This window comes from Strix aluco, chromosome 1 (assembly GCF_031877795.1).
Source record: "Strix aluco isolate bStrAlu1 chromosome 1, bStrAlu1.hap1, whole genome shotgun sequence".
In the NCBI taxonomy this organism is placed as follows: domain Eukaryota; kingdom Metazoa; phylum Chordata; class Aves; order Strigiformes; family Strigidae; genus Strix; species Strix aluco.
In genome coordinates this window covers 112,800,282-112,827,733 of record NC_133931.1, presented here as the reverse complement: position 1 = coordinate 112,827,733, position 27,452 = coordinate 112,800,282, and the positions used below count along the sequence as shown (strand labels likewise).

The 27,452-nt window shown below is 39.4% G+C and overlaps 1 protein-coding gene across 11 annotated transcripts in view; it reads right to left on the bottom strand.

The window, feature by feature from the left end:
- RBM33 (RNA binding motif protein 33) overlaps nucleotides 1-26,273 on the bottom strand; it is a 102,798-nt gene extending 76,525 nt beyond the window's left edge. For 10 of the 11 annotated variants that reach the window (XR_012624054.1, XR_012624055.1, XM_074831513.1 and 7 more), the window contains exons 1-6: nucleotides 26,037-26,273; nucleotides 15,733-15,811; nucleotides 12,002-12,050; nucleotides 9,286-9,362; nucleotides 6,887-7,187; nucleotides 5,650-5,760 (exon numbers count right to left, since the gene is read on the bottom strand). Coding sequence is in view for 9 of the 11 variants with exons in the window: in XM_074831513.1 (XP_074687614.1) it covers nucleotides 5,650-5,760; nucleotides 6,887-7,187; nucleotides 9,286-9,362; nucleotides 12,002-12,050; nucleotides 15,733-15,811; nucleotides 26,037-26,064 (645 nt within the window). In the remaining 2 variants the exon portion in view is untranslated. Of the gene's footprint in view, nucleotides 1-1,328; nucleotides 1,483-5,649; nucleotides 5,761-6,886; nucleotides 7,188-9,285; nucleotides 9,363-12,001; nucleotides 12,051-15,732; nucleotides 15,812-26,036 lie in introns of those variants that run through there. The other variant, XM_074831599.1, reaches the window with a different exon arrangement.
- Between the last annotated feature and the right edge of the window lie 1,179 nt (nucleotides 26,274-27,452).

The window sequence follows — 27,452 nt, the reverse complement described above, 5'->3', positions numbered from 1 at the left end:
TTCAGCCATTGACAAAGAGACTAGAGAACAGGATTGGATAAAATTTGAATACACTAAATTTGTATATTGCAATGCTACTCCTTTGTCCTCATTTACCTTCCAGTTCTCCCTATAACAGAGAACATTTATTTAGATGAAATGATGTCCCAAAAGAAAACGGATCCCTCTCCATCAAATGAAAAAAAAAGGAGAAGAATGGAAAAAACAAATCAAGCTCAAAGCTACTCCAACTTTGGTCTGGTGAATAAATGATCTGTACACTTAGTTACTGGGCTTTAATGGGCTACTGATCCCAAGCTATTTTCATTTTATCATCTCCTTATCTCAGAATGTGGTTTATCCATTTGTCCTGGTTCAGCCAGGATAGGGTTACGTTTTCCCAGCAGTGGGGGGAAGCTCTAGCTGGGTTATTCATGTATCACGCTGACATCACGTCCGGGCGCGAGCGTGGGAAGAATCGGTGATCGCGTGGATTGGCGCAACCAGTTCTCTTTGCTGTATCGTTATGTACTTTGCTCTGTTCATTGTTATCACTGTTATTCTTATTGTTATTGTTTGTTGTGTTGCTGTTGCTCTGTTGCATTAAACCTCTCCTTATCTCAGTCTCGGGGCTTTGTATTTCACTCCCTTTGTGGGGGAGGGGCAGCGGCCGCGTGGTCTCAGACCCCGGCAGGGGCTAAACCATCACACCATTCCAGACAAAATTCAAGTACTACATTTCATGACCTCACAAAAATGCTTTACAATATAGCTAAGAAAATAGCTAAAGGTTACAAAAAGCTTTAAGGCTCATATAAAAGTATCTTTTTAAAATAGAACAACTTTATCATATCAAAAAATGCAGCTAAAACCAACAGACAGGATAGCAGGCAAAAAAAAAAAAAAAAAATCCTTCAAGACTGGAAGAAATCCTAACCTCAAAAGCAAACCTGAACTGAGAACAACTGGTCTGATTAACATTTCCATGTATAATCAAAAAGCACCTCTGAGGACAGGAAGTTGAGACTCACGGAACAGAGGAGGGATGTTAGCAAGGAAAGAGACCTTACCGTGATTTAATAAAAAAGCAAAAATAAGGGAGAAAGACAGTGTTAGCATTTTATTTTCAAAAGAGGGACTCCCAAAAGAGAAAGGAGTAGCACTATCTCTATCAAATCTGTTTTTAAATACCATAAACCCCATTTTACTGTCTTAATGTTTGTCTTCAAAATCTTTCCCTTCCGGGACAGGCTTTGGAAGTCAGAACCAGAGTGGCTGTTTTGCAAAATGTGCTCTCTCACTACACTGACCTTCTGCTTTACTTTAGAGCATAAACCCCAGACACTTACACTTTGTATGTCCATGTCCCTCAAAATCTCCACTGGAATTTGGCGAAGACTGGTCTCAGTCATGTAATCTCATCTGTGAGTGCAAAACTTACTCGTGCAAGGCTCTGTGCGGCTCATACTGCAGAATCAGGACTAGAACAGTTAAGGCAGTCTGCACTGTCCTGAAAAATTTTGCAATGCTTGAATGAAATGCTACAGAAAAATACCTGTAGAAGCTCTGTTGCCTTTTGATAATTATTCATTCTCGGAAAAAAAATCCATTCAAAAAAAAAAAAGCAAGTTGTAACAGACTGCAAAACAACTACTTTCTATGCAACAATAAAAAACATTTCTCACTTTTCTGGACCAACACTATGGTATTCTTAGCCACTTATACCAATTCTGTAGTCTTCTGGGTCTAACTCACTTTATTCATCAGTATAATGCTCATGCCAGCTATTAACAAACACCAGCCATACAAGCATTAAATATCAAAGACACACAAAAAAAAAAAATCAAAGGAGCTAATGAAAAAGCAGCACTAAGGAAAGGCAGTGCTCAAGAATGCTAACTGACCCATGTCCAAGTCTGATTACATGTATTATTGAGGGATTTATATTAGTTGCGATGGAGACACAAACATGTCTGACAACCAACCATATGTTCTCTACATATAGCTCCAGGAAAGGTTATCTAAGCCGTGTAGGAACACACACCCTTCCCCCGCAATCTGTCCAACAGTTGTCACATGCAAGACTTCTTTAGATCATCTTTTCCAACCTCCAGCCTAACAGGATGAGTGGTTTTGCCAAGATTACAGTATATGAATGGATTCTGTTTCAGAAGAAATTTATACAGGCAAAGACACAAGTGTAGACATAGAATTAATATATACTAGTACTTACAGGATTCTATTTAATACTTGCTAATCATGAATATCTCTGCATATACGTAAACAGTCCTTGAACAGCCACTTGAGGTCACTTGACTGGACTAGCTAACCAAGGCTTCTTAGCAGCTCTCCTCAAAGGGAGCTTAACATTTCCCATTATGTCACCTTACACTAAGCTACCAAAGAGCTTTACTGACTCTTCCTTATGAAGAAAAATAATGACCTTTCTTCTATCACAAGGTCAGAGTTTTCTGCCATCCTCATTAAATAATTATGCCATAAATCCCAGCCACTGACCAGAACTCCCCACGCTGGGTTATGATCTGCTATGGAGAAGAGTACTCCTGCCCCAAACAGCTTACCAAGCAGCTGCAGGACTGATAACAGACATAGCCCAAGGAACACAGGAGAAAACACTAGTCTGCATGGTAAATGCTGACCTTAGCACAGTATCCTCCCAAACACAGGACTGTCAAGTGTTCTGGAGAGCTCTGTGTCGGAGATTGCCAAAATGTACAAAACAGGTAGTGTTATAAAGGCTAAACCAGATTCCTTCCACACGGAACATCACAAAGGTGAAACAAAGAACTTTTATTAACTAGCTAGAAAATAAGCAGTGGAGGCTTCTACCAAAGGCTGGCACCGAAACAACAGCAACTGCTCAATCCTAAGGGAGCAAGAAAGAACAGAGAGGAGATAAGAGGATGTTACACCTATTCCAAGGGCACCTCCACTTCACAGATGTAAAATGGGAATAAAAAAAACAAACCTAAGAGCTTCTAAATGTTTAAAACTTGGCTATTTTGATTTGCACTCTTCACCATTTTCCTCCAGGCTGACAGGTAGCAGCTTCAAACTTGAACAAAAGAACTAAAATGCGTAAGTTTTGGCTAAACACAGATGGAACAATTCGACAGACAGATGCATTGGCCTTTTTTTTCCAAGTCTGTATTTTATCAAAAGAAAAGCAGTATGCAGCACTACTTCTTCATTAAATGTTTTCTTGATTGAAGTCCTCATCATTTCTTATCAGCACAACCCAAGACATGGGTTAAATTTATGCAGTGACAAACCCCCTATCATAGACTTCACAGATTAGTTCCAATATAAAAGAAATTAATTCTAATTTCAGGAGGTTACATTTTTAAGAACATTTTGCAAAAATAATTAATGATATTATTCCTATAAAAATATTTAGGACATGATAATTCATGTAACTGACAAGTTTACCACACCTATTTGCTGTTGAAACTTCCGGGTACTGGGTTTTGCTTTGTACCTTAGGAAGGCACAAATATTTTCTGAAGTATTGCTACATTTTTCAAGGAAGTTTCACAAACAGTGTTATTTACTGAAAATCCAAGTTCTAAGCACTGTTTCAAATTAAATATCAAGTGGAAAAGCATGCCTTGAACCTAATTTGGCCAAGGACACAAACTTGTCTCTTCCTCACACCTCCATGAGTGCCTGTCCTAACAGGTGTCTCACTGCCTTTTTCACCAGTTTCCCCTCATCGTGTTCCAATTCCCCAACCAGTCAGCTTCTCTCCTGGTTTACAAAATTTCTTCGTACAATATAAGATGCTTTATTCAGTTTTAATGTGGAAACTGATTAAAATACAACACTACGAAACACTTTATCACTCTCAGTTATTTGGATGCCAAGTTTCAATCGGGAAATAATAATGCCATTTATTTGTACTGCATCTATTACAGTTCCATTCTTGTGTTGCATTTTCTCCAGGAGAATGTCAACAATTACCCTTTGTTTACAAGCAGTGTTATGAGATTTAAGGAGGAGTGCTGTTACATAACACTCGAATAAAGAACAAAACCATTCAGAGCTGGAGGCATGCATCAAACCACGTAATAAACAGAAGCGCATAGTCTACAAAGGTTATCTCCCTTTGTGGTATTCTCATTTGGAGAGCAGAATTAAGCCTACTGACAAATGTAAAGAAGCTACATATGAAATAAAGGAATAAAAAGATGATGCTACTTTGGAAACAAGGAACTTGTGGCAATCTGCAAGCCATCAGGATAAAGCCAGAATGTAGACTGAGTGAATAAAGATGTGGCCAAAATGTTCGTATTACACGATGAACAAATCCTCTAAAAACAGTATCAACAAAATCAATGAAAAACTTGCATTAATGTTATCTTTTGAATGAAAGGAATTTAATTCTGAATTGGACAAATTTAGAGAATGTGATTATTACAGAATTCTCACTAGTTCATACTCTAAAAATGAAGCTGTGCCTTTTTAAAGCAGTAAGTTTGACAGCAAATCCCAACTATGTGCTTAATTTTACACGATGTGCAGTGCTTTCATCAACTCAGACTGTGGCTGCAGACAGCACAAACACATGAGTCTGCTTTTAAAACACCAGAAGAAAAGTGTATATAATCCAGGTATGAATAAAAAGTGTTTCTTTGGAAGGGTAGATTCAATACTTAGGAAATTAACTACGTTAAGGTATATTTGCTGTAAGATGTCCCACTTGCAACAGCAGACTGAATAATGCAGGTGGTCCCTTTCAATGCATCTCTTCACCTACCAAAGAATGTTGTTTTATTGTAGTAAATTTGATACAACTAGAATATCACGGCACACCCATTTGTTAGAACTTCACAGAATAACGCTGCTGCGTCTTTGAGGAATTAATTTCCTGATGAGTTAAAGCTCCAAAGAGGGAACACACTCTGACTACACTTCTCAGCAGGTAATCCATTCAATCCCATTTAATTAAGAACTGGAATAAAAGTAATATTAAATCAGATTCCTGGTGGGGAAAGGAAAAAAATCCCAGATCAAAAACTTGCTGCAAATTTATAACAGGTATGACACCACTGTTCCAGGATATAACCAGTGAATGTGTATTTCACAGTTTTTGGCCTAAGTTTTCTTCTTGCAAATGAAGGAACTCATCCTTTTCCCTAATTGAAGAATTAACATACACTTCACAGAAATTTAAATCCCAACACAACTTCTTTCAAAACAACAACCAACCTGACCTTTGTCTTTCTAACATACAGAACCTTCCATGCTCACATTCCTCCTCAAGGATACCCAAGAACGGTATCTATACTCCCAACAGCAGCAAATTATCCATCTGGAAAGTGAGGCACCATAGCTATTAGAGATTTAACACACAGCATGCAGTATTACTATCATTCTGCTACTCATAAGGACCCCTGAAGTTTCTAATGTTGAAGCTAAGATTAACTATGGACATTTTGAGCTCTTCCTTACAATTTTCATCCCAAGGGGAAGAGGGGATCTGATCTGACAATATAGATGCTATCACAATTAATCTTATACAAAGAGTAACATCACCAATAATTCAACATTGGCAAAGTTGCATCAGTTCTTACCCAGAAATATGGGCAATTCTACAAATCCAAGTTCTGAAACAACTAATTTTAAATTTCCATTAAATTCGCAACATACCTCTTCCGATTCATTTGTCATTGTCTGGGATTCTTCCAGCTCCTCATCAGCTGTATATTCTTCTTGATCTTCCATTGCTTGCTCATTATATGACTGCATGTAGTCTTCATCCTAAAGCAGTAACACATGAGGGTGAAAAGGCATAAGCCAACTTTACAGAATCACAAACCTGTTACGAGATGGGGCCTGTATGCATTGTTACAGTTTCCCAAATTGGAAGTATTTTATCTATCAGAACTGGCAATAATAAGTGACATATCATAAGGTATAATTAGCAGGGCTTTTAACTAGACAATGATTTCAATATTAAAAACTGAACCAAAACAGTTTTCATTCAGATGCCAGCAATGTCACCATAAAGATCCCATCTACTACTGTTTACCCCATCTACTTCTGTACTTCTACACCCTTTGATTACAAATTCATGAAGCAAACACTGCAGTACTTTCTTACCAAAGAAAACATGCACTTATAGCACATATACACCAACATCAGACTTTACCCCATCAGAAATATAAACATTCTTAAAACATTCTGCAAGTGTTTACATATGAACAGGTTCAATTTCAAACAATTATGAACATAAAACGAGAAAAAAACCTTTCTTAAATAAGTTTGCTTGTATTTTAAAACACATCACTGATCACATACAGTTTTAATTAAGATTAAATCATTTCACCAGCAATTAAAGCCAGTGCGTGTTCTCTAACACACTGCTTAAATTATATTGAATTATGCAGGTGACATTTTCTGAACTAACCTCCAATCTCTTTATTCAGGTTTAGACAGTTCTCAGTTACAAAAAGGATGAACGAGCAGGACATCAATCACTTTGGGATATTAGCACCTTAAAGATGTCTTTAGCAGGTCAATAATCTTTTCACCTTCGAAGGACTTTATCAGATCTTGTCTAAAGCCTGGATAAAAGCTTTTGCATTAAGTACTTCTAACAATTGGCAGTGTATCTCCACCACACAAAGCTGTTTTCTTCCTTAAGGATACAATCCTCAAGGTCATGATTCTCAACTGCCTTCCAGCATGACAAAGGAGCATTACCTACCGCCAAACAAGCTGTCAACACAAACTTTGTCACAGCCTAGATAAAGAAACTGGCAGACAGTGATAATAGGTCTAATTTCCCCTCCTCCCCAGGGAGGTAAACAGATTTCAAATCAGTCTAAAACCCTATGCACATGAAGTAATGTTATCTTTGAAGATACAATAGAAAGAAACTCACTGGAAATTCATCTAGGGGTTCATTGATTTCAAGGTCTAGCACTTCATCATCTTCTCCAGGCTCTTCCCCATATTCTATTTGGTCTTCTGTCAGTTCAGGATCATTGACTTCATAATGTCCTTCCTCTGCATACTCTGAAGCATATACTTCAGGTGCTTCAGATTTGTCATAAACAATTTCATCTTCCCCTTGGTCATACTCAGACTCATGTTCTATTGATGGATCATTGATGGTCTCAGAGAGGCTGTATGACGAAAGTATGCCAGATGTAGCACTGAGGCTAACTGTGACACCTTGAGAACTATGGTATAGGGAGGAAAAAATTCAGAGGTTGAAGCGTAACAGTCACTACTCAAAGATTTAGCAAAACAAAGCCAACAAAATCAAATTCTCTAAGTTGGTTGACAAAATTATACCTCATACACTATTTGACTCTGTGCCATATTCCCATAACACAATGTACTGCAGCTTATCACCAGCTGCAGGCTATTTGACCAGGGGAATCAAACCAACCAGATGGTTTAGCAGGTCAAACTGGCAAAAGTCCTGCTTGGTAACCAAAACAGACTGGATTCAATTTTAATTCGAAGACTAACAAAAAGTACACAAAATTACTATAATTGCATCTGTTTTCCCAACCTTTCAGAATATGCTAGTAAATTATTTTTCATTAAATATATTCATATTGTTCCTCCTTGATTATCTTGAATTCAGACTTATATTTTTATGACAGATTTAATGTTCTACTTAATGTAAAATATATAGTCAAGAACTGTCATTTAAATGCCTAAGATTTATTCTAGCTTAGTAACAGCACTGGCACAGACACTGAAAAAAAATCAATACAAAAACTGGCAAGTTTAAATTCCGAGTTCTGCTTTTCCTCCAGACTATACTGTTTACAATAGCTAGTGCCATCAACACATAAAAGAGCAACTACTCAACTGCAGACTAGTTAAAAAAGCAGGGGGGGAAAGCTCTTCTTGATTTGAGGGCTCTGGGTACAAGGAAAACAAAGATTTTTTTTTTTTTTTATTACATTCCTATTATTCACTGTTTTCCTAAATTTGGGGATACAAGATCCAGGCAGCTTTAAGCTATTTGCATCTATGAGACGGAGAAGATTTAGCATGAAAATGAAAACATTATGCGGGATTATCATTATCCTCCCAACTACAGAGGCATAAATGAGTTTGGAAACAGAGGGAGAGGGGAAAGGAGCGGAGCAAGGCTCTCACTCTCTAGCAATAAGACTGCTAAAAATGCAAGACTTGTCTACAGAAACTGCTTCCACTGAGCAATATTACCACACTTCAGATACTTTCTCATTACTCATGCAGTCATATAGGCTACCCAGGGCTCACAAAGAGGAAATCCAGAGAAGTAACATCAAGGACTGTAACTGGGATTCCCCATTTTGAAGGGAACAGTCCAACCCTCACTCCTGCAGGGAGGAAACAGCAGCAAATGGGAGAGATTGATGATGATCTGAGGTACTTGACCACACCCTCATCAATCCAAAACAGGACAGGACTCCTTATCCTAATTCCAGCCAAGAATAGAAAGGAGATTTCAGAGCAACACACACATATATATATATATATGTATCTATGTACAACACAGATATATACACATATATATATTCATACCCCTTCAGATGACATGCCTACATAGCATGCAATAAGGAAAAGCTGGGAAAACACACAGGCTGTTAAAAGCAACAGTGCTACTGCATCACAGGCATCCTCCTTCCTCCTTCAGTTCAGCTTGAAAAGTAAAAGTGTTAAGAAACTAATTTTTGACTTGTAATGCCCATAATTCAGTTGTGGAGCTGTATTACCACAGAGTATTCACAGGGCAGGATCCTCAGTAAACTCCCATGGAAGTACCTGCTCAAGCCTATAAACTCTGTAAGAAAATTATTTGCCATGTAATTGTACACAAATATTTAAGCCACAAATGAAGCCTTACAAACTATGAAGTTCCCCTCTTCGGGGTCTTAGGAGGTAAGATATATTTTTAAAAGAAAGATGGCAGAAAATTACTTTATGGGAGAAGGAAGTCTACAACGATACCAAGAAGGCACAGAATAAGAGCTCTGTAAGTATTTGTAAATAATTCTAAGTGCACAGAAGATGATGCAGTTTCTTCTTTATAAGCCTTTTTAATAGATTTGAGTTAAATTTATTAGATTCAAATAAACAAAAAATCATTTTACTGAAATGCTAACAATGCTACTGAATACATTACATATATACACCATTAAGTATCTGGCTAGGTAAAAAGCAAAATAATTTTAAGTATATACCAATAACTTCAGTTTAGTAATTATTAGTTATCAGTAGTAGCAGTCATTAACAGCTTTGAGTTACCCAAAACACAAGATTTAGAAAAGATACCGAAATTCTTGTTCCTCTTCATTGTCACTTTGCAGAAGATCATCATTCAGCTCTTCATCTGACAAGTCTGACTGGTTCTAGGTTTCAGAAAAAGTCAATCATGAACATAAGATATAAATTTTTAACTAACTAGTTACTGAAACTACTGAAACTTCTGAACACTAAGTATTTTTTATGAAGAACACATCCCAGACTAAGACCGTATCTTCAATGAAATTACCTAATTCAATGAGAAAAAATATGCTACACAAGACAACAAATCTGAAAATGTTTGACAGTCTTATGGAAATTTACAAAACTCAAATTTGCCTAGCTATCAACCCCGCCCTGATGCGTTCCCAAATATAGCCAAAGATGACAACTCACTTAATACCAGAAAGAAAGAAAGAAAGGTTTGCTTAAGTACACTGCCTTGTGACCTTGATGCATTAGGCACGTCAAAAAAACCCACCAAGTTACTGCAGTTTCTAAAGAGCAGAGATACTCAGAAGACTGAAGGAAAGGATATGATGATATGAAGAAAACTGAAAAACCATAATGTCTGTAAGTGAAGAAAAAACACAGAAGAAAATATTGTTCCTTTTCTCCTCATTTGTCTATGATACTTTCAGTTTTCTATTTATGTATTTAAATAATTAGCCATTAGGAAGAGATAACTGCAGTTTTGCTCAGCAACATTATTTCCATCCCCTAAAGTAACAGGGGCAGAAAGGTTATACAAGGGTAGATTTATCTAAAAGTACTGGGATGAGATTAAGTAGAAACAAGTTTAGCCTAAATAGCTCAGGGAAAACTTCCCGAGAAATCTATTATTATTCCACCATGAGCCCATACCCACAGATACTGCTCAGTGCCCTGTAACACAGCAAACTGAAAACAAGAATAGAAGCAGCACAAGAACACATAACACATTGGGGAAATCCAGTATTGGTTAGAATTCACACAGATAATTTTTTTTTTTTAAGATAAGTGAGTAGCTTTATCAACTCACGTTTCAACTACTATGATGTATGCAATGTTAACTGCTTATGTTTTTGATAACTGCATAACACACATCTGCAATTCCTATCCTCCTGGAATTTCACTTTATTTTTTAAACCAGTACGTAGAATCACAGAATCATCTAGGTTGGAAAGGACCTTGAAGATCATCCAGTCCAACCATTAACCTAGCACTGACAGCTCCCAACTATACCATATCCCTCAGCGCTGTGTCAACCCACCTCTTGAACACCTCCAGGGATGGGGACTCCACCACCTCCCTGGGCAGCCCATTCCAACACCTAACAACCTGTTCTGTGAAGAAATGCTTCCTAATATCCAGTCTAAACCTTCCCTGGTGCAACTTGAGGCCATTACCTCTTGTCCTATCACTTATTACTTAAAGAGGCTCATCCCCAGCTCTCTGCAACCTCCTTTCAGGTAGTTGTAGAGGGCGATGAGGTCTCCCCTCAGCCTCCTCTTCTCCAGACTAAACACCCCCAGTTCCCTCAGCCGCTCCTCGTACGACATGTGCTCCAGACCCTGCACCAGCTTCGTTGCCCTTCTCTGGACACGCTCGAGTAATTCAATGTCCTTTTTGTAGTGAGGGGCCCAAAACTGAACACAGTAATTGAGGTGTGGCCTCACCAGTGCCGAGTACAGGGGTAAGATCACTTTCCTGTCCCTGCTGGCCACGCTATTTCTGATACAAGCCAGGATGCCATCGGCCTTCTTGGCCACCTGGGCACACTGCTGGCTCATGTTCATGAGGCAGAAGAACTTCCTTTAACAGGGATTACTTACAGAATAATTTCAAGAAGCTAACTTCTAACATTTACAGTGTGATTATAAAAAACTACATAAATTAAAACTCAACTTTTACTAGATCTGGGTTTCTTAACAAACCTATTCAACTCCAACTAAAACTTTAAAACTTATTTTCTCAATCAATTCCTTTAGCAGATAAAGTGGAGAAAGAGATGACTAGCCAGTTTTGGTTTCCCAAACAGAAGCCCTGTCTTCTCCTGCAGATATCTGGCAAATCCAAACATACATTTAGTTCTTTTCAGTTAGTCCAGTTTTGCAAATAAGTATCAGAGTGAGGAGTCTATAGCAGACACAGGGGGACTCCTTTATGTTCTAATGCTAGCTGCTCCCATATTCTTCCCTCATTGTAGAAGGGGAAATCCTTTGCCTAATTGTCACAAGTAGTAATGGATCGTGTGCAGTGAGTGGATCTTTAACAGACACCACCAATTGCTTTTTTATTTACTCTCTGGTAAATACTGCTGGTATTTTGATGAGTAACAAAAAATAGCCAGGAAATTGGCAGTTGAAGTGAATTCTCCAGAATGCTAATCAGCACTCAGGAGGCATAATTGGTTTTTGTTTTGTTTTTTTAATTGTTAAGTCAATATGAGCTACAGAGAAACTGATTTTGGGAATCATCTTTTTGAACCGTGTGTTAAGAGAAGAAATACTATCTCAGAAAAAAGAAAACATTTTTAAGTTATATTTTAAAAAGCCACACTTGGAGGTAGTTCACAAAAGGAAACAGAGCTCTAGGTGCAGAGTGTTCCAGCAACAGGGCAGATCTCAGGTACCTGTGGCTGTCAGGCTTTGGGGAGGTGACCATAAATTACATAAAAGGCCATACCAAATAACTGAAGTGGGTAAGTTGAACAACATTCACATTTTAATATCTGTAACAATTCACTTTAACGCACATTTCTTACCTTTTTGCCAGTTAGCAAATCCTCTCCAAGCAAGTCATCATCAAGTTCACTGGAAAACATTAACAAATTTAAGTTGAACCTTAGGAAACAAACACCATATAGGATATAGGCCTTAAAAAACTAACTGGAGAATTGTCACCAAGTCTGTGCAAAACTATCTTTTTAGCAAAGCATTCAGCAAGTTGAAAATGGAGATATATATTTGAAATGAAACAATAGACTATACATAGTAAGACTGTTGTTGCGCAGTCATTTCATTTTCATATGCTCTACTTTCCATAACCCTCCAACTGTAACACAGCACATAAACCTAGACAAAATGCAGGCATTTAAAACGGTTAAGCTAGGTCCCCCGCTCTAGATCCTTCACTTCAAGGATGTTTGGGCATATTGTCCAAACTGCAGTTTCCCACCTCCCCAGGGAAGAAGCAAGTGAGACAGTCATGTCCTGTGGGCAAGACTCAAGTCTACAGGCCACAACACGGTCCAAGCTGCACTTCAGCAAGGAGTCACCGGGAGGCCAGCTGGCTTGGGAGCCACTTAGGCCTAGATCTTTCATAAATACTTTATTTCCCTCCTCCTCAAGTTGAGGGTAAGGTCAAACAGACTTTTGTAGGATGACAAAATCAAATGCATGTTTCACCATCTTGGTAAGTGTGGTTAAGAAATCAAGAAGCACAGAAATACCTGGCTTACAGGACTTCTGCCACCACATAGCATCTATCCCATAAATAGGATGCAACACAAAGAACTACAGATTAGTTAAACTTTAGGACAACTTCTTAATCTCATTCTTCCTTCAGTGAAAGAATTATCTAGTGACAGGAATAAACAGATTCTCCCTTTCATAATAAAAACTTATTACTGACAAATGCCTGTATTAGAACATGCATGTCCTAATACTGAGATGCCAGTGATTTGAAACACGAGCTGTAAATCAAGAATGTGAACCTATTTTTACCTGCACACCTTAAAAGAAAGAAAAAAACACTCCCAAAAAACTATGCCTTAACTACTACATAAGTATTAAATATCCCAAAGTGAAAATGGGCTACGTGAACAGAATGGAAATATGTATAAGAGTTCCTTAAGACTATATAGGAAATACTTGAAAATGAGGAAGCCAATCCCAAGACATAAATCAGTGCTAAAAGTTGTTTTTGTAGATTGACACATCTCTTTCAGAGCTGGTTACTGTACAGATAATGCGGGGGGGAATAAAAATCTTGTGGGCTAGAGGAGAACAGATGATATTCCAAATCAGCCCTAAATAGGACGTTATCATTAGTATTTGTCCATAGTTACTGATGTCAAACAGTTCTAGGAATGACTGAACAAATTAACAAACAGCAATTGTGCTCACTGCAATATTAAACAAAAATTAGGAGACAAGACATATCATACATTCCAAAGAACAAACTGACTAGAATTTAAGCCCTTTATTTCAGAGACAGAAAACTCTACATAACAGAAATGTTTTCAGAAGAATTTAGAGTCAAAATTGAAGTAGGAAAAAGTCACTAATCTCTTCAATTGCCAATAATCTGACAAATGCACCAGAACGTTTGGAACTTTCCCCAGCACCATGGTCCACCACTGACAGCTTTTATTAAAACTGCACTAGAGACATTCCAAAAGACAGCAAGAGCATGTGTTACAGCAGCATTCAAAGATGAAAAGCAAGTTTAGGTACTAAGAAATTCAGATCAAAAAGGAATGGAAAAGAAAGCCAAAAATTAATTATCTAAATATAGCTAGGGCTATTGAACACATTAGTAAAACACATCTTCAATGTGGTTCTTGTTCAAAAGTAGTAATTGCATACATATTCTAGATTTTTAAAAGCTTTGACTTATTACTTGACAGTCAAAATTAGCACTAGCACATAAATGATGCTCATAAGTGTTTCATAGAATACCTCTTAAAACCTATCAAAATACTCAATGTCATTCAATATTTTCATTGATAAATTAAAAGAAAAATCACCATTGGTGATTTTTTGAGTAAGAGCAACAGTGAAAAGCCTGCACAGTAAAGTAGACCTATCTTTAGCTTCCTTTAAAATAGCCAAATCTGAAGTTATCTATCAGAAAGAAGAGGGACCAGAATTACCAGATCTGACTATAAAAAAAAAAAGAAAAAAAAATTAAACCAGATACCAATAGATCTTAGGCTAGCTGAGAAAAACAGACAAATGAATGGTTGCAATCTGATACCAAACAAAGCCACATAAAATAAATTAAACGGGAATAAAAGTACACATCTGTGATACTTAAGGGCAACTCATCCTCACTATCAGCAAGACACAAAGGTCTTTCCAAAACCACAATTATAGGAAATCAGAGTTAAGTTCACTGCTCTCTCAAAAGATGGACCCACTTCCTCCTCTTCCTCAACTCCCAATATTCAACATTCCCCACTAAGTAAATTCAGCCCACCAAATGAGGAAGAGAAAACAATAATAAAGACAGATGACAAAAAGTGGAAAGTTTTCTGCCAGTGTAGAGAAATGAATAATCTCAAGAGACTGGTCAGAACAAGCGAATTTCAGCAAAAGTCAACTACTAAATCAGCCCTGTCATCTCACAAGATAGCACCAGAACTGCATGCTTTTCCCAAATCCAAGCTTTGGGCTACTTAGAGATAAACGTATAAATTAACAGCCCGTGATAAAGACGTCAGACTGGCCCTTTCTGGCCTCCAATTTCATGAGCATGGCTCATTAAACATGAGCAGTAGCAAGGACACAAGTGTTTCAGGAAAAGAATTTGTAAAAAAATATAATGGGAAAAATTCTCCAAGAACAATGTTACATTTGTACTCCCAAATAACAGGAGCCCTCCAACTCTCAGTTATGATCCTCCAGTGTTTGAGAAAGGAAAGAGAGCTGGATATTCAAAATTATTTAAATGACTGGGGGATGGGACTCAGTTAAGTAACACCACAGTAAGAGCTGACGGTTGATCAAGATGTATGACTAACAGCATAACCCCTTCACCCTCCCCCACAAAAAGTGATTTAGGTTGCAAAAGCAAGCATGAAGGATTAAAATATCCAAGTCTACTGGGTTCATTTAGCCTTTTTTCCATCTTCAAGAAACTGTGTCCTATACTAAATTAGGCCAGTAGTTAAAAAAATTCAAGCAACTGCATTAGACAACAACATATCCGTGTGCATTTGTACAGCATTTGCAATTGCCCAGGCAACCACAGAACCTAACACTTCCAGAGATAGCTTAGCAATCTAAAAAGAATAATTAAAAAATAATAATAAAAATACTAACACATGTAAATAAACTAATATTCTATTAGATACCATTGTAAAAAAAACCAAAAAATATATTAATAATATTCAAAATATAAAAATATTTAAACGAAAATATAAAATAAATAATAATAAATATAAAATAAATAATAACTATAAAATTATATAATAATATAAAAATATTTAAAATCAAAACCAGGACATTAATAGCAAAGTTAATTACACACCACAAATACTTTGTATTTATTCAATTTTAAATGGTATCTCTTCATAGTGCTCTCTATATTCCTCGAGGCAAGTATATGTTTGGCAAGTCTAGCATTGGCTGACACATGCATAACAACCAACATCTTCATTAGTATCTAAATGTGCTCTACTCTAAATGTTAGAATTCAACATGCCAGAATGCAGTAACAGAGCAATGTAATTCAGCATACAGAAACTGAACATGAAAATATTCTACCTACCTGTCCCAGTCATCATCTCCAGCTCTTCTTCTCCAAGACCTTTCTGCACCAGGCTTATCAAACTGATCAAAGTCATCATCTGTAAAGAAGGTGACTACATTAAATAATTCTTACTGAAATGAAAGGTTTCTGAAGCAACCACATAGGTGGGATTTTTAGGAGGGGGTGTTGTTTTTCAAAAGATGCAAAAATACCTTTCTTCTAATTTCCATGTTAACATGAGGAAAACAGATAAATACCAATACGCTTCAATAATAAAAACCAATACTATACAGCTTTCCCTCTTTTCACTATTGAGGCAAGGATGACACAAGGAAAACAGATATAGCACAAGATAAATAAATCACTGGAAAATTTTGCCAACAAAGGTCATTCCAGAGACAGCAGCTGCCCAGAAATTCATAAAACTGAGGTGCAATGAAGGTGAAGGGAACCATGTCTGCCAGATCTCTGCTTGCCTTGGGGGCCACAAGCCCATCTACCCACACTGGGCCTGCAAAGGCACTTTGAATACAGGAGTAAGCCTCAGGTGAGCAAAAGGCAGGACAGTACCAGCAACTCAAAACAGAAGAGGGAAGTCAGGTGTAATAACACCATCAATTATCTCAACTGGGGCATTAAAAACACTAGAAGTCAGTGAAGCAGGTTACACTGTATATCTAAGCACGCACACGCCTTCCAAGATAAAACTGGTGCTCCATATATTTCCCTCAACAAGTACCTTCACTTCAGCCTATCAAATCACAAATTACTCTTGTATAGCTTAGTTTGCAAATGACAACTTCGCTAGTTAAAAATATTAAATCTTCCATTTATCTGCAAAAGAAATGTAAAGCTCAACTGCTCTGTCAGACATGCAGATATCTCATCATCTATAAACTGGAAGCACATACCTTCAGAAACACTCAACTCTCACTCCCTGTGCTGCAGCTACAGCCCAACAGAGAATGCACTCCTGGATTTAGTGTCTTTTCACATATTTTAATGACTTTTGTGAGAGTCAGACAAATCAGCAAATAAAAGTTATGCTCAACACAGGGGGAAACCGGCTGCAGTTTAATGCAAAATACAGGGGGTTGAGCAATCCAGCCCTTGCAGTCTGAATCGGTGATCACCAAGATGCCATATAGCCAGTCATTCTCCTGACTATTCGCACTCAACTTTTTGACCAAGTACAATACCAAGGATCAACTGAGATTTTGTCTTTGCTTTTTTTTTAATGAACCTTCAAAACCAAATCTGTCTTTAGCATTATAACCCAACCCAGTGTCCTTTACTAAATATTCCCCACATGCAATGTCAAACCCATTCACTTCTTACTTCATATAATCAACACAGGTGTAACCAATAGAAGTTTAAAAGGAGGTAAAAACAGTAAGAAGAGAAAATTCAGTTCTTGCAACATCACTAAATTAAGAGCTTTCATGCCAGAAATTTCAATCATAAATAGCTATGAAAATAAGACTGCTCAGTGTGAATTACGATGCAACACAAGTGCGGCAACTCTTCTGTTTTGGAACAGTAGGTAAAAACAATCTCCCTTGATCAGGTTCCCCCCTTTACTGCCTACAGATACTTCTATATTTTAACTAATCTTCTATATTTAAGCTAATTTACATGGGCTAACACCATTGGAACAGTTGTTTTACATTTCTCTGCTCAAACATCTACATATTGCAACCTCCTCCTATTACAATTCCTATCTCACCCACAGGGGAAAGCCAGACACATATACAAGCATTTACTATCTTTCTCTTAAACACTAAATTATCCAATTTCGCGGTCTCTGAAAAAAACACCACGCTGCTCTCCTTATGGTCATTCAAAACCATGCTGCAGTGATCATCTTAACGCATTGCCATTTTAAGGGCACAAATACCCTGCACTGTCATTGTTCTTACAGCTGGATTGCAGTATTCCACTGACTTGATGCAACCACGTCCAGAGACTTATTTTTTAAGGTAATGGAACTGGTTTTGCAGTAACCCAAAATATGAGCGTCCACATATTGCCTAACACAGCTTAAGACAACGACCACCACCAGGAAGACAGTAACTTCTCTTTCAGTTACGCCTGCTTGCTTGCAAGATGCCATATTTTTTCATACCAGGCACCACTTTTAGAACTAGAGTGCTGTATTATAAACCACTGCTTGCAGACAAGATCTTAGCTCTTCAGCACACAATTCTCACACAGAGGGACCTTCATGTCAGCCAGGCTTAAATCTAGATAAAGTTACATGCCAAACCCTTCTTCTCTGTTGAGATCTCTCTACAGCAAAAAGAAACACTCTTCAGTATAATTCATAGTACTTTTCCAGGCCAGACAGTTAAGTTTGATGGCCATAAAAGTGCTCCAACCTAGCATTAGTGCTAGCGAAGAAACAATACTAAAAGGTCCAAGTTCCTGCCAAGTTTCTAGTTGCAGCCAACATCACGAATCTTCACCCTCCAGCTTTTCCAACCCCTCCAAATTTCTCATGTCCTATTCCTTATTTATGAGCAACTCCTACCAAAATCCAAAGCTGAATTACATCCATGCAAAGTCCTTTTCACGAGTTCCCTATAGCATGATGCACACAAAAGCCTCAAAAATTACTGGTCAACCTGTATGTGGTGACTGCAGCTTGTAAGAACTACTCCACATGTCCCTGCCACTTCCCTGTTCTCATCTCTTGTCTCTCTGTCACATCACACACTTACAATATAAAGATCTTTGGGACAGAGGGAGCCAGCTTTTCTTTTTTATGCTTATTTGTTCTGTGACAGCTGACACTGACAATGAGCATTACAAATTATGCCATTTTGACATTAAGTGTTGTCAGAGCCCAAAGCAGGCTGTAGCTCTCCTTTAGCAAAGGAGGTCACAACAGTCACACATCTACAAACGGCATTCATTGCCAGTTTCATCATTTGTGAGATTGCAAGCACTGCAGTGGACACAACAGAGGCCTTACACCCACAGTGCGATGTGATACCTAGCAAACCTCAGAGAGGCATCATTTTTTTTCCATTTCTGAAACTACATATATTTTCATATTTTCTTCTACTTGTCTAGACAATAACATTGAAAGATATCAGTAAACAACAATCAACATAACATTTATGGATGTTTCTCCTTGATAAACTCTTGTAAGTCAATGTCTGTGTCAAGCGTGGTTAAGTGCCTGTAAAACATTAACATGTACAGGAAGAGGAACACTCAGCATCAGCAGAGCACAAAACCACTGAGAGCAACAGTCAAAGATAATTTTTTTTAAAATAATTTTCAGTACTACTGTGTGGGAGGTGAGAAGAAAAAAAAAGGGCAGGGGCGAATCCATGAACATAAGCTTTTTAAGCAGGAAATGTCCATTGTAGGAGTTGGAGTGATGTTTTGTATTTCTTCCAGCAGTCTCAGTGCAGCCTAGAAAGGCAGTCGTACATAGCAACTGTTGCTAAGACATGCAATGGCTATGGCTCCTCCTTTCAGTTCAAGGCTCTCATGGCAAAGCTCACCAAGATGTGTGTGTGTTAGCTGAGTATCAACTGGAAAATCCTGACAGGTGATCACCAAACACAGTAAACCCCCTCTAACTTTCAGGCACCACTAGAAGGAAAAAAAAAAACCAAGACCTATCAAATATCAAAAAAGCACTAACTGAATAAGGAAGCAGGCCAGGCCAGTTATAGAAGAAAACAAAATAAATAATCCACCACTTGGCTCTTCCTACTGCAGCTCTAGGAAAATTGCTATTATCAAAGTGACAGAGAAATTGCAGGATGCTGCAGACACTAACACTGGCTGTTTTGTTAGACCAGTCTGTCTCACAAGGCTCTGGCCAGCTGAGAACCAGAATAAGCACAGAGTCAAACACACTTGGTTTCTCACACTAAAAGGTTCCTATCTGCTTTATACCTACCCTGGTGTAGCACCAGCAGAGCTATAAGCTGTTCCATACAGCTTATTTTTTGGTTTTACGATATATGCCCTGAACTGTTATCTTTTTTCCTGCTTAACAGGAACAGATCATTCACACTAGAAATCCACAAAATACAAGCCTCATTTCCTCTTCGGTTATGCTGATGGTAGTTTCTAACTCTGTGGACACCCTTTCAATAAAACCTTCACTAATCATTTTTCCACGTAAAATGGAAGTCCTAAGCTACACAGTTAAGTCTCACAAGCGTAGGAGGTGAATCAGCAGGAACACTGCAGAGCTCTTAATGTCTTAAAATGGTACCAACATAGCCTAAAAAGGTAGTCCTACATAGCAACTGTTGCTAAGACGGGAGTATTTTACTGCAATGAGATGGCCAAAACTTCTGGACTAGAAAAAACATTTGATGACTGCACCGTTCATCTTTCTAGAAATACACCTGCACACTTTCTGGAACACTAACCACATGCTGTCTCATAAACCTTAACAGTTCAAAGTTCTGTAATTTGGTTCGCTTCAGTATTACACCATCACGAACATAAAACATACTATTAGTTTTAAGCATTGAAAGAGCATCAAAGATTTCTCCTTATCCAAAACAAGATGGAGATGCCACAATGATTCAATAGTTCAATGGATAAAAAAGTATTATGCACTGTTTACCCAACAGGTCTTTAAATAAGGTAACTAAGCTGCACTGCTTTTGGGCAGAACAGGTAAGTGAGCTATTAAAAAAGAAAATAAGAGTAAAAAAGTCATTTACTACATAAAAACAAAATCTATGTTTAAATAAATCTATGCTTAGATTTAATGCTGAACAAGTCCATCTTGACCTATCCCATTCCCTGATATCATATTTAAAACACTCAACATGACAACTTGACAGCATTTCAAGCACAAGTCTCCAGATTAAAAACAGCTTACCAGCTTATCTGTATTTAATAGTTTATTTCAAATAATATTTTTATTCATATTTCATTGTAAAAGGTTACGCAACACATAGGTATTGTAACGCCTCAACTTGCAGGAACTGATCATACCCTTTAAAAACAGACCTATGTTTCCGCCCAATAGCGATCTGAATTTTGGTATCTCTTGCTACACAATACAGAAGAATAACAGGTTTCACGAGGAACAGCTGTGTCTAAAACATAGGCCAGCAGTGTAACTGTACTATTAACACCAGCTGAATGAAAACTTCTGGTAACAAACCGCAACAGCACCTAGCAATAAAAACACATGGTCAACAGGAACTCCTGAACCTCAGTCCGTGATGTAAACCTGACATGTTATGAAGCACATTGTGAATCCAGTCCCATTTATTACAAATAATCAAGCTCTCTACCCCATCATAAAAATCACATTCACTCCTACTACTGCATAACAAGAACACGTGCACAAATAGAGCACACTCAGACATGAACAGCTTAGTTTATTTGTTCAGAAACAGGGATGTAATCTTTACATTGGTACACAATTACTCATAGAAGCCTTAAGTATTCAATGACTAAATATTTATAACAATTGCTTAACACGTTCTTCAACTTGTGTATTTTGTGTTTTCTTTCCAAATTACTCCTATGGGATAGTGTAGTTTCCTTAAAGAAATAAAGTGGAAAAATTAATTTCTAAAGAGAAGTTCTTTCTATCTTCTCAAAACCAACTTTTTTTAGGGAGTTTATCATGATGCAAAGCAAGTCACTATCAATAAGCAAGAACAGAACTGATTCTGATATGCTGCCTGGAACTGAAGCTCTCTAACCACTGCTTGAAAGAAATAGTACTTTTTTTTTTTTTTTTTTAAATAAACTACATCTAAACCGAAAACCACCAAGCCACAAAAAAACTTTTCCAAAGTCTGCTTGGATTTGAAAACACATTTGCTTTGGAAAAACACTTTTAAAGTGTCATAGTCCTTGCCTCATAAATGCTTAACAGTGAATGAAGGCCAAGAGTTTAAATGAAATCCACATGAACTCAGTTCCCACATGGCTTTGGACACTGATGAGAAACTGCAACTCTCCAGAATCTTACACAGTCATCAAAAGTTATAGTTAAAACTGAAGCTGCATTACAGTAAAATATAACACAGAACCAATCACATTACATACTTGGGAGGTTTTTTGGTCAAGTCAGTGACAATCATCATCATAAACTGGACAAGTTCTATGTGACCCAAGATCTGAGGTTTAGTGTTTGATGCCATAAAGCATGGTTTGGCTTTTGTAAAAACAAGTGATACTAAGGCTATTTTAATTTAGATGACCTGAAATGAGAAAACATTCTGAAGAATGCAACTTCCAGTGAAAGCTTGTCAAAGCAGCATAAAGAGATTAAAAATTGTTATGCTTTAAAGCAAATCTGCCTGCCACAAGCTCATTCAAGTAGTAATGTCTTTTGGCACTAGCCCTTAGCTAGTACAATAACCTGTGATCATATATTTGTATTCCATTAATTGTAAACTCTATAGGCCTTTGACACTTATGAGGAGTTTTAGTGCATGAATATTCCATTATGTGCAACTCCAAGTTATAGTGACCAGTTGTATCAGTCCACCTAATAAAGTAGGATGCAATACCCACAGAGACCAGAACACGCCCAGCACTCCAGCCACTTTCATCTACACACAAATGCAGAATCTATTTCCAGTCCCTGTATGCTGCTGCCGAATAGCCTGAAGCATGACAAATTCAATTGAATTTGTCACACTGGAGAATTTTTACTACATCTTTGAATTGGATAGTGACCCACAACACAGAGAAAGGTGCTTGCTGTGCTAGCAGTATAAGCTTTCTTCCAATTTTTATCAACAGCTTCACAAACAAGAGGTTTTTGAAGCCACTACATTGCTGAGAGCACAACAGAAGCCCTCAGATAAGCTGTCATCAGGTTAACTTCATTTTAACTAAAGTTCAAGCTGGAAGAATAACATAACAGGATCAGAGGTAGAGAAACACCTATTCAGGTACTCTTGGTACAGGACTCCAGCACGAGCATGGGGTAGACATGTATAGATTGGGGCCTTCTTCAGTTTCTCCCTTGCCCCATCCCCTGTCATGATTCACACCCCAAGGATATCTACACTCAGTCTTCTAGACCATTGAAGAAGTGAATTAACCTGAAAGGAAGAAAGGTTACAATAGTTTTCCCTTACTTCAGTATGACAGACAATCAAGATAAGAAGCACTCCTTGCTTTGTTTTAGTGATGGTTTGTTGTCTACCTTGTAATCATCTCTCCCTAAATGAGATTAAAATCTAGCTGTAAACTGACTGCAGTAAATACCAAGGAAAAATTTCAGCATATATGCAACACAGTTGTTATGTTACACTATAAGCAGATGATCATGAAATCATAGAACAGCCCAGGTTGGAAGGGACCTCAAAAGACCATCTGGTCAAACCTTTCATGAGAAAGGGAACCTAGATGAGATATTATGATACGATGATATATATGAGATAATTATCCAGCACCCTGTCCAATCACATCTTGAAAACCTCCAGTGATGGAGTCTCTCTCCATCATGTGCCTGGAGAGGTTTTCCCAGTGATTGATTGTTCTCATTCTAAAAAATAAAGTCTGTCATATTGAGTGAAGCCTCTCCTGGTGCAACTTGTAGCTCTTGCCCTTTGTCTTCTCTATGTGGTTACTTGTGAAGAGAGAGCCTTCGTCCTCTTTGTAGCTGCCCTTTAACTAAGATTATGTTAATCAACATTCAACATGTTTGCTCTGGTTCTGTTTTTATATAAAAGTTTGAAACAAAGTTTGGGAAACACTGTCTTAACCATATCAATGGACTAATGAGCAACTGTAAGCCCCCAAAGTCCCTGGTCACTAGCGCACCAACCTTGAGCTTCTATGTTTCAATACAGGCATTCTAGAATTAGAGTTAAGTTAAATCAAGCTCCACAGCAGAGGAATTTATGAAGTAATACGAAGCTGTGAATCACTCCCAGGGACCTCACAGACCACCACTTGAAAACTTTCCAGTTTATGTTTGTGAAACCTATCCCAAAAAGAGCCTTTACCTTCACCCTTGGAAAGCTTAGCTGCACCAACAAGAGTATCTGGTCACAAAAGTACATATGAATACCTTATTCTTATGAATCAAGCCAGTATTTCCCAAGAACCTAAAAAATTATAAACAACCAATAACTCCACACATGCTGTCCAACAGACAAATCACCTCCCTTCCATCAAATATATTTAAATGTTCAGCTGACATAAGCATTTCACATTTCATTTTTCAGCCTTACAACATATCCTTACAAAAGATTTAAACTTTAATCTGCATCTTCCAAGCCAAAACTACCTCAGTTTGTGAACTGCTACCCTGCAATGTCATCAAATTAACACTCTTTATTTTTCCAAGACCTATTCTGTACTACTTCACCAATCATTATAGCCTTTTTTTTTTTTAATAAAATACTGGCATGCTGTTATTTCCACATTTTAAAGTCTTTCCCTCTCCCCCAAAAAGCCAAAAACTAAATCCAAAACATTAGTTCCTACAGCTAAAAGTTTAACTGACCAAAACCATTTAAGCCAAAAAACGACTTAGTCCTGGGCTTCTTTCCCATTTGTTACCACTATTAACTTTGGATAGTACTCCCTTTCCAAGAACAGTTGCATATACCATTCCTGTAAGTTCTAGGCTTTTTCACTCGGTTTTAAAAGTGTATTTAACAACTTCAGCCAGGAATTTTCCTTCACTAGTCATACAGACAGAAGTGTGTGATACCTCTGGATTTCTTCATTCAGGCAAGTGCTGAGCAGTGATCACCTAGACTAAACAAACACTTTATATGGGGCAAGGATCGTATTTAATTGGCCACCATCAGCATAGCGTTAAGGCTGAATAAACTGCTTGTGCCCACTTAGTACAAAGGGATCCTAATTCATGGTTAGTCACAAATGGTACTCCACAGCAAAAAAACTGTCTTGAAACTGCAGTTTCACCACTTAGTTGAAGGTTGTCTGCTGCACAGACCTTTGTACATGAGAGCATGATCATTCAACTTGCAGTTTTAAACACAAGAACCAAAATGCTTCCAAAGCAACACTTTACTCTGTCCTCATAATACTACAAAAAAAAACTTCCAGATAGAACATGCATGCAAAGTTTACTTCCACATGACATATAACTGATCTGAACCACAGAAACTAGCAAAAATGTTTTTTGTAAAATAACAATATAACATTGTAATATATTTAACATAATTAAAACAGTACCTAAGATATTAAAATATTTACTGGTTTACCAATCAGTGCTGTTCTTCCTAGCCTTCTTCCCAAACTCAAGTCCTAAATTCAGGAGTTTCTTTGTAACATTTACTTTAGTAGAAAATTTCATTGTGTTTATGTACTTTGTTAACAATTAAGCTAACAATGGCAAGCAGTCTGACCACTTAGGTGAGTGATCACAAGGGCAAGACACACTCTTCTCTGTGACACCTGACAGAAAAAAAGACTAAAATCATCACAAACTTTTGTACAGACAAGGACAAGTGGGTCAACTGACAACTCTGACCAATATTTAATCAAAACTGTTGTTCCTAGTGAAAACAAGGCCCACAGCACCAGAAACAGACATGTTCTCTTAACTGTGTCTCTGTCGAACACACCAGGGTGACCCCTGCAAGTCTTTTAATCACTCAACCAAATGTTTTCTTTTTAAAAATCTACTTAATATACCAATCAGAACCACAGAGGGTTTTGAGTTGTCATTTAAAATGCTATGAGAAGTGTCCTTAGTCAAGAAGAGCAGTGGCATGCCTGAGAGTCCTGGGGTCAAGCACTGACTTCACTTTACACTTTCCAAGTGAGACGTTCTGCTTCTGGGTAGTCTGCAAAATAAATTATAACTGCTTCCCAGATGAGATATAAATTATTCAAACAGGTCACACACTGTAGCTGTAAAAACTATGGGAATGAATGTCTCTAAATAAACATATTCATCCCACGCGGAGGTCTTGCACCTGTGGTGAGGGATGAAGCTGTTGCCCCTTCCCAGCACTGGCCCAGCCAAGGGGAGACAACAGTTCCCATCACCGCACGACGACAACTGCCACTAGCAAAAGACGAGCCCCTGGGACCCTGCAGTGCCAAGGAAGCTCCAGCTGCCCCCCGGAAGCGCGGGGCCCACCCGATCCGCGCCCCACCGGCACCCCCGAGTACGCCAAACCCGCCGCCCCCGCCCAGGCGAGAGACAAGAAGCGGCGGGGGGCGGCGGCGCCACCGCCCCAGGAAGGCCCCGCAGCCCACGGCTCCCCTTCTCCGCCAGCCAGGCCCCGCGCCGCGCTGCAGCCGGCCCCCCCCCGCCCGCACGAAGCCCCCGAGCCCCCTGCCCGCCCCCAAGCAATGCCCTTCGGGGCCTCGGCACCCACCTGCGCCTCCTCCCAGAGCGGCAGCCATGGCTCTTCACCTTGCCCAGGCGGCGGCGGCTCCCGGCAGCGACACTGTGCCGCCTCCAGGAGCGGATGGACGGGGAAGGGCTCGGATTCAGCGCCCGGCGGTTCCCCCTCCCGCCGCCCCTCCGCACGCACCCACCGCAGGAGAACAACAAACTACCACAACATGGCGGCCGCCGCCACCACCGTCGCTGTCGTCGCCGCCGCCCCCGCGCTGCATCATGGGATGGCGGAGGACCGGGCCCTCCCTCGCGGGGGGGGGCGGGCAGCGGGCGCCGCTGGTTGGTTAGCCGGGCCCCAGGTGCCCCGCTTGCCGGCCGGCCTCCGCGCCCTCTGCGCATGCGCCGAACGGCCTCCTCACGGCGGCGCCGGCCGCCCGCGCTGGGCAGGAGCGCGCATGCGCCACAGCGTAGCACGTGCCACCGCGGAGGGGCGGGGGTGCGCGTGCGTGCATGCGTGCGGGGTGGGGCGGGGGAGCCGCGCGAGTGGCAGGGTGGGCGGGAGTCGTGCCGTGGGGCCGGGGCCGGGGCCGAGTGGTCCCGCACCCTGCCCGCGTCCCTGCGGGTAGTCCGCAGCGTCTGGGCCTAGCCTCCCCCTCAGGGGAGCAGGCCCGCCGGCCCTGAGGGAGGCTGCTGTCTGCGGCCTGGCTCTGTGCGGCGGCGGCCCAGCCGGCTGCGGTGTCTGTACCTCAGCGGGACAAATAGTGGGGAGTGGGGACGGTTGAAAGAGGCGCCGCTTTTTAGCGCTCCCAGCCCTCCTTGAGGAGGATCTGTAGCTGTGTCTTGTCAAAGCGGGAGGCTGCTCACAACATCCCCAAAATGCTCAGGTCACATTTGTCACATCCCACTCAAACGAGGGAGACAAGTAACTTGGGTTCCTAAATCCCCAGCAGAGTGGACAACGGTGAGACAAGTCTCAAAGTCCAGACATTCCCACAACGTACTAATTGGATGCATGATAACTAAGTATATAAAGAATTATGACAAGCGATATAGTATGTTTCGTGTTACCTAATGATAATATGGAAAAAGGGAAAAAAGAAAAGAGAGGCAGAAGTAGAGATCACTGACCTGGGTTCCTGTGTCGGTCCCTCCAAGGAGGGCCCAAGTATGCATCCATCTTCACTTCTCTGTGCGTCTTTCTCCCTCTCACTCCTCACACCCCCCCTCATTTTATACACACTTTCCTTGGGTCCCTCCCCTAGCTTGACCTACTGATACATCTACATACCCCATGTATAGGGAGGGTAAGGTGCTTCGTGGGATGATGTAACTAGCATGATCTTGTTAATCTTCATTAGCATATGCAGGGGTGTCAACTTTAATATGCATTTCAAGGATAATGAGCAAAGGTCATTCACCAGACAGATGGCCCTCGAAACTTTACAAGATG